The sequence below is a fragment of the Ipomoea nil genome, unplaced genomic scaffold (assembly GCF_001879475.1).
Source record: "Ipomoea nil cultivar Tokyo-kokei standard unplaced genomic scaffold, Asagao_1.1 scaffold0117, whole genome shotgun sequence".
NCBI lineage: Eukaryota > Viridiplantae > Streptophyta > Magnoliopsida > Solanales > Convolvulaceae > Ipomoea > Ipomoea nil.
Window position 1 is genome coordinate 2,856,616 of NW_017616545.1, and position 13,540 is coordinate 2,870,155.

The window sequence follows — 13,540 nt, forward strand, 5'->3', positions numbered from 1 at the left end:
CTGCCTAAATACACTTCAGGAAAATATATGAAATGACGTTGTATATAGATGTGAAAGAGATATTAGACCCAAGAATGAGAACCCTGGAGTCTAAGAAGGAAACGCAGACCAAGAAGGTGACCCGAGCCCAAAGAAGGCGACCCAGAGAAGGCAAGCCAATCCGGACCAAGACAATTTTGACCGATGTATGCAACCTGGGGCCGGCCCAAGGTACCCAACTAGGCTTTGACCCGTTCTCGCGACCGATATACCTTGATTTTAGCCAAGTTTAATTTGTTAAACTTTCCTGGTATAAATAACTTGTCTTAAAAAATTAGACAAATCATGTTATATTCCTACAACATTCTTGTAGCGTTATCGACTCAATATTATTACTACAATTATCTCTTGATCTTTGTCTATTTTACAACTGTAATTTATACATATTTATTGAGGCATGTTGTAACTATTGGCTCCAGCATAATTAGTCAAAGGAATTGCAGAGAGAAAGAAAATAAGAGATAAAGCAAGATTATAATTCTTTATCCAACTTCTTCATCCAATACAAGGGGTACGTACATCTACATATGTATAGTGAAAGGTTACAAATCTACATAATGAGCTATAAATGCGTCCATTACAGACATTGCAAATATTGTCCATAAATATATGAATCTCCCGATATGCATTTATGGAAATTATAATGGAAATCTCCCTAAATGCAATTAATGTGATTATAATGGAATTACATTGTGAATTTGTGATGATTTTATGAAACCAGGTTCCATCATGAATCGGGTAGGAACCGTAGGATATACAGAATCGTGATAGGAATAATAATAATAATATTATTATATAATAATAATAATAATAATAATACTAATAATATTAATATTAATATTAATTGGAGCCTTAATTAAGTTCAATAAATTATATACAACTCAAGATTACAATTCAAGAAATTGATAAATAATAAATAAAGGAGCTTGGAATAATGGCAAATTAAATGGTGGACCATGAATAAATTTATATCTCTAATATATTGAATGTACATTATTTGTGTACTACATGTTTATTATTTGATAGTATATACTATGCATTTTCCTCCACTACCACGCCCCTTCATTTTTTTTTTACCTCCACCATCCTCACCAGCCTCTTGTCGCACCACTTTGTCCAGCCCCAGTAGCGGGAGGTGCCACCGACACAACGGAGAGCGCTCGATGCCCATTAGCCACACTATAGCTCGAGGAGTTCAAGAGACCTTTTTTATCGGCGGATAGGGACCATTGGTCTAAACACTGCCCCCACACCATGGCCCCTAAGCGATAAGTCAGTAAACCCATGACCCAACTTAACCATCTATGCACAACATTCCTTCACCCCCCCCCCCCCCTCCCCCTCACATCGAAAGTCATAACCCCTTACACTATGTCTGTGTGGGTAAACATTAAAATGTAATGAAATTTAACTTAGAAACATTTCTATCTTACCTGTGTTGCATTCAAACAAATCTATAGTTCACCAAACATGGCTAGTAAAATTTACTTCATCAACGCTCATGAACAAATGATACAATAAAAAAATACTATTTTATACTTAATAAAACACAATTATAAAGTCGTTAATGAACTCTAAATCAACACATCAAAAAGCAAAATTTTCTTCCCCCAACATGACATGAACAATTCATTTACAGACCAATCATGGCTGGTGAAACAAGGGTATCCACTTAACTAGTAACCATATAACCAAGAGCATAGGGGATATTAAAATTCTTACCCCTTCTAGCATTAGGTCTATGGAGCTTCAATTGATGCCCAACCGTCATTAGAATATCACCGTTTTCCGAAACATGTACAATTGCGAGTTTAGCATTACACAGAGCCAGTGTTCTCTGAACCCCGGGGAAGTGGATGATGAATTGGTAAGTTTGAAATGCAAACTAGTTTAGTCCACGATTCTTCAACTCCAAATTCATTCATCATCCAAACTTCCATTTGATGTTTGTGATGAAAACCTGCAAAAAGCAATCCTCTTGACTCACCTATACAAATGGCAGCTCCATGTTCATGACTGGGTAACGCTATAGCTTTGGCTATTTCGGTGGTTAAATTAAAAGAAATTATATTCCAATTCCAGTCACTATCATTTAAGTTGTTGTTGCACCAGTTGAGACTACCACTCGCAAACACAGCAATTCTGGGATAAACAAACCCACTACTAAACCCTCTATCACTTCTTTTTCATGACATTCACCCAATTCGCATCACAATACCCCTCTAGGGACGCTGGGAAGCCAGAAAAGTGCAATCTCCAGTTCATCGTTCCCTTTAGATAGCGTAGCACCCTCTTTAGTGCATTCCAATGGGTATCGCTGGGATTATGAGTGTATCGACTTAGTCGATTTACCGCAAGTGCAATATCAGGTCTGGTATAGTTCATTAAGAACATCAGACTCCCGATTATTTTCGCATATTCCTCTTGAGACATACTTGCCTCTGTGTTTTTTGAGAGTTTTGCACTTGGGTCATATGGAGTTTGAGCCGGGTTCACTTCAAAACTGTTAAACTTCTTTAGCAGTTTCTCTGTGTAGTGACACTGTGATAACTTGTAGCCATCTTTCTCTTTGACGACTTTCACTCCAATTATAAACATCAGCTTCGCCCATATCTTTCATATCAAACTTGTCACACAGAGACCTCTTTGTCTCTTTTATTGCATTTATATTTGAGCTAAAGATTAGCATATCATCTACATAAATGCAAAGCAAGACAATGCTGGACTCAATCTCTTTTGAGTACAAACAAGCATCTGATCGGTTTACTGTGTATCCCAGACCTAACAGTGTTTTGTGGAATTTCTCATACCACTGTTTGGGAGCTTGTTTTAACCCATATAGGGATTTTACTAGCCTACATACCTTCCCTTCTTGCCCGGGGTTGGCGCATCCAGGAGGTTGAGACATGTAAATTTCTTCTTCCATGTCTCCATTTAGGAAAGCTGTTTTTACATCCATTTGATGGACTAGCCACTTGTGAGAAGACGCTAGAGCAAACAATATGCGTATTGTGGCTATTTTTGTTACAGGAGAATAGGTGCAGAAGTAGTCTTCACCAAACTTCTGTTTATATCCCTTAGCCACAAGTCTTGCTTTGAACCTTTCAATCGACCCGTCGGGTCTCATCTTCCTTTTGAAGATCCACTTACAGCCAATAGGTTTGGCTCCCTTCGGTAGGTCTACAACCTCCCAAGTGTGATTAGACTTGATTGAGTCTAGTTCACTTTGTATTGCTTCTTTCCAGAAGACCGCATCGACTGAGCGCATAGCTGCCTCAAAAGATTTTGGTTCCTCTTCTAGAATTAACTGACACACGAACTGATCAGAAATTTCATTAATGTCATTTATTTCAGAAATGTACGTAATGAAATCAGGCCCAAAACTTGTCTCGGTCCTTTTTCTCTTACTCCTTCTAGGTTCTTCTGTCTCAAGTTCTGTTTCAGAAGTTGAAGGTAGTGAGGATGAGACTTTTTCATAGATATTTGATCCACGTTTTAGTGGGAATATGTGTTCGAAGAACTCGGCCTCTCGTGCCTCGCACATAGAGTGGCCGTCTAGGTACATAAACCTATATGCAGCGCTATTTTCTGCATACCCCACAAATATTGCATCTGAGGTTTTCGGGCCAAGATTAGGTTTCTTGAAGAGATGAAGACCTACCTTGGCAAGGCACCCCCACACTTTGAAGTATTTTTGATTGGGTGCGTAACCTTTCCATAGCTCATATGGAGTTTTTTCATAACCTTTCTGAGGTATCCTGTTGAGGATGTGGTTAGCTGTTAAGGCAGCTTCCCCCCCACAGAGAGTTAGGAGCGCCTGCGCTTATCAGAAAGGCATTGATCATTTCCTTTAGGGTTCTATTTTTCCTTTCAGCCACACCATTTTGTTGTGGTGTATAGGGTGCTGTAACCTCATGGATGATTCCATGTTTTTCACAAAAGGTTTTGAAGGAGGTAGACTCATACTCTCCACCTCTGTCAGACCTGAGTCTTTTTATCTTTTTCTCTAACTGATTTTCTACTTCAGTTTTAAAGCTTACAAATTTTTGTTCTGCCTCATCTTTAGTTCTAAGCAGATATATCTTTGAAAAACGAGTGAAATCATCTATAAAGGATATATAATATCGCTTTCCCCCTTTTGTCTCAGTACATTTAAAATTAGCTATGTCTGAGTGTATTAACTCTATAAAACAAGTTGTATGATGCTTTGCAGTAATGAAAGGTTTTCTAGCTAGTTTAGCTTCAGCACATACTTCACATTGAGAAAGCGAATCATTTTGTACGTTTGAGAGCATATTCATTGTTTTTAATCTACTCATGCATTTGAGACCAACGTGTCCTAATTTAGCATGCCATACATCAAAAGAAATAGCAATATACGCAGAACCGTCATTACGTGTGGCAAGATTATTCATGAAAGTTTCAAAGTTTGCAGAAGTGAATGCAATGAGGAGCAACACAAACAGCCCCCCACGTAAATAAGCCTTCCCTAGGTACTCCCTTCTACGAGTCATGATCATTCTCTCGGATTCAAACACAAGTTTGATCCCGGCCCTAACCAACAAGGGCCCGAGACCAAATTCCTCCGCAGAGAGGGGACATACAACACATTAGACAGAAACAGATACTTTGTGGAATTGAGTTTTATCTCTACTGTTCCTACTCCTCTTACCTCAGCAGTACTGTCGTTTCCCATATAGACTTGATTTCCATGTCCTTTAGTGAAGGCACAGAACTCCTTGAACATGATCCTACTCGCACAGAAGTGCCGAGTTGCTCCAGTGTCAATGATCGATTCTTCCGTGCCGGTCACCATATTTGCCTCCAGCGTCACAACCGCTGCTATGACTTCAGTCTCTTCCACCACGTTTGCTTGATGCTTGTTCTCTTGTTGAACATTCTTTTGGTCGTTTGCGCCCCATCGGCGATAGCACTGAGCCGCGCGATGACCGTTCTTCCCACAGACGTAACAAGGTCCTCCTTTCCCTTTCTTCTAGTTCCTGTTGTTTTTGAACTTGTTGTTATTGTTGGCTTTAACTCCTCTTTTCCAGCCTTTGTTTTGTCCACCATTCCTAGTTCTGGACCTATCACCTTTAACATCACTGGATTCAACCATGTTAGCTTTTAATGTACCAGAATTAGAAACAGACCTTTGTCGATAGGCGTCTTCTATGTTGATGTGATTGACCATCTCTTCCCAAGAGTAATCCTTGGACTCATGTTTCACTTTGTTTTGAAACTCTCCCAGGATTCTGGCAGCTTCTCAAGTAAGGCATAGGTTTGTAGCATTTCACTTACAGGAAAAAGTTCAGCTTCAAGGTCGGACACCAGATTCTCATATTCGTGCACTTGCTCGATAACTGGTTTTGTATCCACCATGCGATAGTTGAGCCACCGCCCAACCGTGTACTTCCTCCGACCAGCATCATCAGCGCCATACTTCCTTTTGAGCATGTCCCAGATCTCCTTTGCAGATTTGTATTTAGCATAGATGTCTAACAGGTTGTCAGACATGTGATGCAGTAGAAGACCGCGAACAGTTTTGTTGTCCCGCTCAAACTTAGCCCGGATGTCTTGAGACTTGTCAGTTGTGACAGGTTTAGGTGTTACAGACGCAGGGGTTGTAGAGGAGCCGTCCTCTGGTTGAGGATTAGTAGATTCAGCAGTTTTCGCTTCAGCAGGTTCAGGAACATATGTGAGAACGTATTCCAGTTCAGCAAATTCGATGTGTATGAGCATCTTGACTGCCCAACGGCGATAGTTTAGGCCGTCAAGAGGTTGAAGCTTGGCAAGGTCAGATGCAGGCTTAGGTACGAAGGTCGACATGATATCCGAAGGTATTTGCTTTTAACTGTTGGGGAAGATCGGATAAAATATATCGTAGACCTGGGGCTACTGTTTTTTATAGGCTGAGTATAAATGAATCCTGAGCTTCAGTGTTAACTGGTTGAAAGCAACCGGTAAGACTATAACCGTCTTCGGGCAATATTTGCTTTTAAGGTAGTGTCTTGTACACGTCACCGTTTCTTTCAGGATTCATTTATACTCAGCCTATAAAAAATAGTAGCTCAGGTCTACGACATATTTTATCCGATTTTCCCCAACAGCAGCATCCACATTCTCCTACTAATGCCACATTTCTCTCTGTTTTTGGATCGTATAAATAGCTTTAGTTTTATTCATTTCAATGCATCAATTCAATTTGTTTGAATTCATTTTATCCATTCTTTTATATCTTTCACGTAGAAATATATATATATTTTGTTAATATTCTCTTTTAGAGATTAATATATATATATATATATATATATATATATATATATATATATATATATATATATATATATTCCCATTCTTATTAATTATTTTGTCATTTATATAATTTTCTTCATTTATATATTTTCCTTATTATTCAACTTCCTATAATTCTCAATTTTCGATTCTTCGCTTCCGCATTATTCTGCTATATTCCTAACAAGTGGTATCAGAGTGGTTTATTCAAAAATTATTTTCAAAGATGTTAACTGTTACAAAGTTCGATATCGAGAAGTTTGACGGGAAAATTAGCTTCTCTATCTGGAAGGTTCATATGGAAGCCGTTCTAACCCTTAACGGTTTGAGGAAAGCGCTAGCTGGGAAGAAGAAGAAACCGGCTACAATGACAGATGAAACTTGGGAAGATTTGGATGACAAGGCATGTTCAACAATTTTTTTGTGCCTGTCTAAAGAGGTTCTACGTGAGGTAGTAAGTGAGACGACTGCGTCAGATTTATGGTCTAAGCTGGATACGCTTTATATGGCTAAAACTCTGGCGAACACGCTGTGCTTGAAGGAGCGTCTATACACAATTCGTATGACGGAATGTACTTCTATTAAATCTCACTTGGATGAATTCAATTCTATTTTATTAGACTTGGAAAATATTGATGTCATAATTGAAGATGAGGATCGCGTTGTTTTATTGATTGTCTCTCTCCCTAAATCGTACAAGCATTTCAAAGAAATTATGTTGTATGCTAATAGTAGTCAAACCTATTGTCCAAAGAAAAGTTTGACTTTGAAATTAAGTCTGAGGACAAAGGTGAAGGCTTGACTGTAAGGGGTCGTTCACTTGAGTCAGGGAGTAGCAATAAAAATTCTAAATCCAAGTCTAAATGACGTAAGTCCAACAAATCCTGCAAGTACTGCAAGAAGCATGGTCATGATGTGACTGAATGCTTTAAGTTGAAAAACAAGCAAGAGAGAGAAAAATCCGCTGAAGCTAGTGTTGTTGAAAGTGATTCAGATGGCAATGTTATGTTATCTGTTAGCTCCGGTTGCAAACGGAGCGAAACCGAGTTGATTCTGGACTCTGGTTGTACATTCCACATGTGTCCTCACAGAGACTGGTTCATGTCTCTGGAACCGGTTGATAGTGATGTTGTCTTGCTGGGTAATGATACTCAATGCAAGGTTAGTGGAATTGGAAGTGTGCAGATTAAAACTCATGATAATGTTATCAGGACTCTTACCAATGTTCAGTATATTCCTGATTTGAAACGCAATCTGATATCATTGGGCACCTAAGAATCTCTAGGGTGCAAGTACATAGCTGAAGGTGGAGTTATGAAGGTCATAAAAGGCTCTCTTGTTCTCTTGAAAGCTTCTCGTTCTGGATGCTTGTACGTCTTGCATGCAGTACTGTGACAGGTTCAGTAGCGGTATCCTCATCGATGTCTGATGCGGATCTCACTCAATTAATTTACTAATTAATTTACCATAATGGATACTGTTTTTAATAGTATATATGTATTAAGCAGGTTGTAGTACGATGACACCTCAATTCCAATGGGGGCATTGACAAAGTATGAATGAACAGATACTACATTATATTGTAATAGAGTAAGTAGTACTAAAAAAACATTTATATTCACGTAATTATTTCATTATTAATTTCATAATAATTATAATTATAATTCCGTAGATCGGTTATTGCAAATCAAGATTGGAATGGCGATCATTTATTAAAGGACTTTGTTGTGGGATGCATAGACAAGTATTTATAATACTAGTAATTGTATACACGCACAACTGTCTGCATAAATTAAATGTTTACGAATTATTAGATATAGAATAGAGAACTGGCAGCATTTACGTAAATACATTTAAATCACGTACGTACAAATTGTATGCATATAAAACTGCCTAAATACACTTCAGGAAAATATATGAAATGACGTTGTATATAGATGTGAAAGAGATATTAGACCCAAGAATGAGAACCCTGGAGTCCAAGAAGGAAACGCAGACCAAGAAGGTGACCCGAGCCCAAAGAAGGCGACCCAGAGAAGGCAAGGCAATCCGGACCAAGACAATTCTGACCGATGTATGCAACCTGGGGCCGGCCCAAGGTACCCAACTAGGCTTTGACCCGTTCTCGCGACCTATATACCTTGATTTTATCTAAGTTTAATTTGTTAAACTTTCCTGGTATAAATAGCTTATGTCTTAAATAATTATACAAATCATGTTATATTCTTACAACACTCTTGTAGCGTTTTCCACTCAATATTATTACTACAATTATCTCTTGATCTTTGTCTATTTTACCACTGTAATTTATACAAATTTATTGAGGCATGTTGTAACTATTAGCTCCAGCATAATTAATCAAAGGAATTGCAAAGAGAAAGAAAATAGGAGATAAAGCAAGACTATAATTCTTTATCCAACTTCTTCATCCAATACAAGGGGTACGTACATCTGCATATGTATAGTGAAAGGTTACAAATCTACATAATGAGTTATAAATGCGTCCGTTAGAGACATTACAAATATTGTCCACCAAATACAATTTATAATAGATAATATATATATATATATATATATATATATATATATATATATATATATATATATATATATATATATATATATGAATCTCCCGATATGCATTTATGGAAATTAGAATGGAAATCTCCCTAAATGCAATTAATGTGATTATAATGGAATTACATTGTCAATTTGTGATGATTTTATGAAACCAGGTTCCATCATGAACCGGGTAGGAACCGTAGGATATACAAAATCGTGATAGGAATAATAATAATAATAATATATAATAATAATAATAATATTATATAATAATAATAATAATAATAATAATAATAATAATAATAATAATAATAATAATATTAATTGGAGCCTTAATTAAGTTCAATAGATTATATACAACTCATGATTACAATTCAAGAAATTGATAAATAATAAATAAAGGAGCTTGAATAATGGCAAATTAAATGGTGGACCATGAATAAATTTATATCTCTAATATATTGAATGTACATTATTTGTGTACTACATGTTTATTATTTGATAGTATATACTATGCATTTTCCTCCACTACCACGCCCCTTCATTTTTTTTTTTACCTCCACCATCCTCACCAGCCTCTTGTCGCACCACTTTGTCCAGCCCCAGTAGCGGGAGGTGCCACCGACACAACGGAGAGCGCTCGATGCCCATTAGCCACACTATAGCTCGAGGAGTTCAAGAGACCTTTTTTGTCGGCGGATAGGGACCATTGGTCTAAACACTGCCCCTACACCATGGCCCCTAAGCGATAAGTCAGTAAACCCATGACCCAACTTAACCATCTATGCTCAACATTCCTTCACCCCCCCCCCCCTCCCCCTCACATCGAAAGTCATAACCCCTTACACTATGTCTGTGTGGGTAAACATTAAAATGCAATGAAATTTAACTTAAAAACATTTCTATCTTACCTGTGTTGCATTCAAACAAATCTATAGTTCACCAAACATGGCTAGTAAAATTTACTTCATCAACGCTCATGCACAAATGATACAATACAAAAAAATACTATTTTATACTTAATAAAACACAATTATAAAGTCGTTAATGAACTCTAAATCAACACATCAAAAAGCAAAATTTTCTTCCCCCAACATGACATGAACAATTCATTTACAGATCAATCATGGCTGGTGAAACAAGGGTATCCACTTAACTAGTAACCATATAACCAAGAGCATAGGGGATATTAAAATTCTTACCCCTTCTAGCATTAGGTCTATGGAGCTTCAATTGATGCCCAACCATCATTAGAATATCACCGTTTTCCGAAACATGTACAATTGCGAGTTTAGCATTACACATAGCCAGTGTTCTCTGAACCCCGGGGAAGTGGATGATGAATTGGTAAGTTTGAAATGCAAACTAGTTTAGTCCACGATTCTTCAATTCCAAACTCATTCATAATCCAAACTTCCATTTGATGTTTGTGATGAAAACCTGCAAAAAGCAATCCTGTACAAATGGCAGCTCCATGTTCATGGCTGGGTAACGCTATAGCTTTGGCTGTTTCGGTGGTTAAATTAAAAGAAGAGAAAAGGGTCAAATAAGCCCCTGAACATTACTCAAAAAGTCAATTAGGCCCTTCAACTTTCAAAAGTTGCAATTAAACCCACGAACATGTCATTTTGGAGCAATGAGACCCACAAACCTATTGGTGACCTGATATTACAGGTCACTTAGGATTCCAGCCCACTCCGACGAACCTCAGATGATCGTACGATAAATTTCCGACAACAGTGTCAAATACGAACGACCGTGAAAAGGGACCCACAAAACTTTATGATTCTCTCATCTTCGAAATTGCATAATGAACCTATCTATCGTATGGAGAAAGTTCTAAACAACTGCCAAGAAACTCACCTGATAAATCCTCCGGCACGACGACACAACTCTTCCTTCTCCGTAAAACTCTGTTCATCCCATCTGGCAAAAATGTTAACAAATACAAATTCTCAAAAAATCAAAGATTCACCAAAAAAAAAAAATAATAATAATAATAATAACACTCTGTATATTTAATCCCCCCAAAAATGCTGAGAGATTTATGAGATTTATTTGATATTTACCGTTTATGGTGTAATCCGAATGGAACTCATCGGTGCCGCTTTGTATATTCAACTATTTCTTCACCACTGCTTTGATCCAAGAAGAAGACTGCAATAATGGCAAGAACTCATCTTTATACAACTATTTGTATACACTACAGATGCAAAACTAACCATCAAAGAAATAGAAGAACCCACCTTGGAAATCTAGCTTGCGTTTTTGTTTCATGGTGGCCAATGAAGCTGGAAAAACATACGTGCAAATAATTTCCAAGAAAGCAGGGGATCCCAAAAAGAAGAACAAATGGAATAATGATCCGAGGAGAAATAAAAACATAAAAATTCCCCTTCGTCGGAGCAGGCGACCGTGGTCCAAACGAGACCGGCAAACATTTTCACGGTCGTCGGTATTTGACACCGTTGCCGGAAATTTATCGTACGATCATCGGAGGTTCGCCGAAATCCCAGGTGACCTGTAATATCACGTCACCAATAGGTTTGTGGGTCTTATTGCTTCAAAATGACATGTTAGTGGGTATAATTGTAACTTTTGAAAGTTGGAGGGCCTAATTGACTTATTGGGTAATGTTTAGGGGCTTATTTGACCCTTTTCCCTTAAAAGAAATTATATTCCAATTCCAGTCACTATCATTTAAGTTGTTGTTGCACCAGTTGAGACTACCACTCGCAAACACAGCAATTCTGGGATAAACAAACCCACTACTAAACCCTCTATCACTTCTTTTCCATGACCCATGCATGCTTAAAACTATACACCAAAATCACATTTTCATCACCATTATTCTCCGCATAATAAGCATAAACAACCATGTAGTCCTCATTATACATATCGTATCCAAATCCAAATATGCTAATAATGTAGCCCGACCGCCAAACATCTGGGATTGTCTTGATGTTTCCATTCAATGAAGGGTTCCAAATCATTATTTGATATGGTTTAGCACGAAAGCAAAATAGACCATTGCAAGAACCCAAGAATTCGAATCCACCTTCAGGGATTAAGACCGAGCGGTCAAATGTAATAAACTTGCAAAATGATGATTGCTTGTTTTCTGTAATAGAAAACAAGGACATATAGCTAATCCGATTTACACTGCTATATGTCATGACCTTAATATCCTTTTTTGAATGAAAATTTAGGTGCAATTTGACAAGTTCTAGAGATGATATTAAAGCACGCCAAACTTTTGAAACACACCTAAATTGCAGCAGAGATTTCACAGGCAGCCTTTTGAGGATTTCTGTGATTATATCTTGATTCAGATTTTGTTATGGCATCTGACGCTTAGGAGTAGGGAATGACATCCTGATTGTGTGTCTTATATAAAAATTCCGTTTGTTATCTGAAAATAAAAAAAATATAATTATATATTTTAACCGAACTCCTTTTGTTATCTGGAAATAAAAAAAAAATTATTTTAACCGAAGTCTGATCTATTTCTCACTATCCACAAGAAATTTAAATGTCACTATGTACAAAAGGAATAAAAGCCATACAAATTACAAAAAGATTCCAATAAATATTGCTAGTGTTCCATCATTGATTAATTTCCGTATGTATATTATTAGAGAATTAATTTAACAATATATATATATATATATATATATATATATATATATATATATATATATATATATATATATATATATATTCACTTCACTTATATTTATAGCCTTTCCTTCACCCACCTACCTAACCATCAAGCACCACCAACCTCCCCTACGATCACTATTTCCTATATTCCTTTTTATTTAACCCATCCCCTATTTATGCACCATAACCTATTTATTTATTCCTACTATCACCTACCTATTTAATCCATCCCCAACTATCAATGCTCCACGGATGTCTACTTACCCATTACAACATATGCATCTACTGCATTCATATTTCTTTTCCTTGTTTTACTATTATTTCTAACTTAATCCCATCTACCTAACCACAAGGCCTTCAATAACAACTTACATAGTTACAATATTACTTGATACTTTTATCAATTGTCACTACATTTTTATTTCTTTATGAAGAAAAAAAAACAGTGCAAATTAGTTTCATATTTAACAAATTAATAAATAAATAGATTTTAACACATTTAATAGCTTTCCAATGAAAATGAAAACTTGAAAATTTTTTAGATGTATAGTGTGTGTGCGTGTGTGTGTGCGTGTGTGTGCGTGTGTGTGTGCGTGTGTGTGCGTGTGTGTGTATATATATATATATATATATATATATATATATATATATATATATATATATATATAGAGAGAGAGAGAGAGAGAGAGAGAAATGAAGAGAGAGATAGTGATAGAGAGAGAATTGTATCAAAATAGCTCAAAAGCTATTTGATGTTTGGTAGTTTTTTTTTTTAATCTCTTTATCACTTTTAATGGAAGAAAAGTTTGTAAATGCGGATGTATTAAGTAACAAAAATTTAGAAAAAATAGAAACTTGATATGCATTTTTTACACTCATATTTTAGGTACATCTTTATAATAATTTTGCATTGGTTAATTAATATTATCTAATAATTAGTTCTTTTTATATATAATATATAATATATATAATACATATTAATATT

The 13,540-nt window shown here is 36.4% G+C and overlaps 1 protein-coding gene across 1 annotated transcript; it reads right to left on the reverse strand.

Moving 5' to 3' along the window:
• Positions 1-10,189: 10,189 nt before the first annotated feature.
• Positions 10,190-12,068, reverse strand: LOC109167030. The gene is made up of 4 exons (XM_019315965.1): positions 11,738-12,068; positions 11,115-11,183; positions 10,756-10,818; positions 10,190-10,446 (listed from the first exon to the last, which is right to left on the reverse strand). Exons 1-4 carry the CDS (start codon positions 12,066-12,068, stop codon positions 10,190-10,192), a joined length of 720 nt encoding a protein of 239 aa, XP_019171510.1.
• Between the last annotated feature and the right edge of the window lie 1,472 nt (positions 12,069-13,540).

Excerpts from the sequence above, each read along its gene's own strand:
- LOC109167030 (XM_019315965.1), bottom strand. The coding sequence starts at position 12,068 with ATGACATATAGCAGTGTAAATCGGATTAGCTATATGTCCTTGTTTTCT. Across the intron at positions 10,819-11,114 it reads GTTCTTCTATTTCTTTGATG|ATGGGATGAACAGAGTTTTA; the intron begins GTTAGTTTTGCA and ends CATTTTTGCCAG. Across the intron at positions 10,447-10,755 it reads CGTGCCGGAGGATTTATCAG|GGGCTTATTTGACCCTTTTC; the intron begins GTGAGTTTCTTG and ends AGTAATGTTCAG.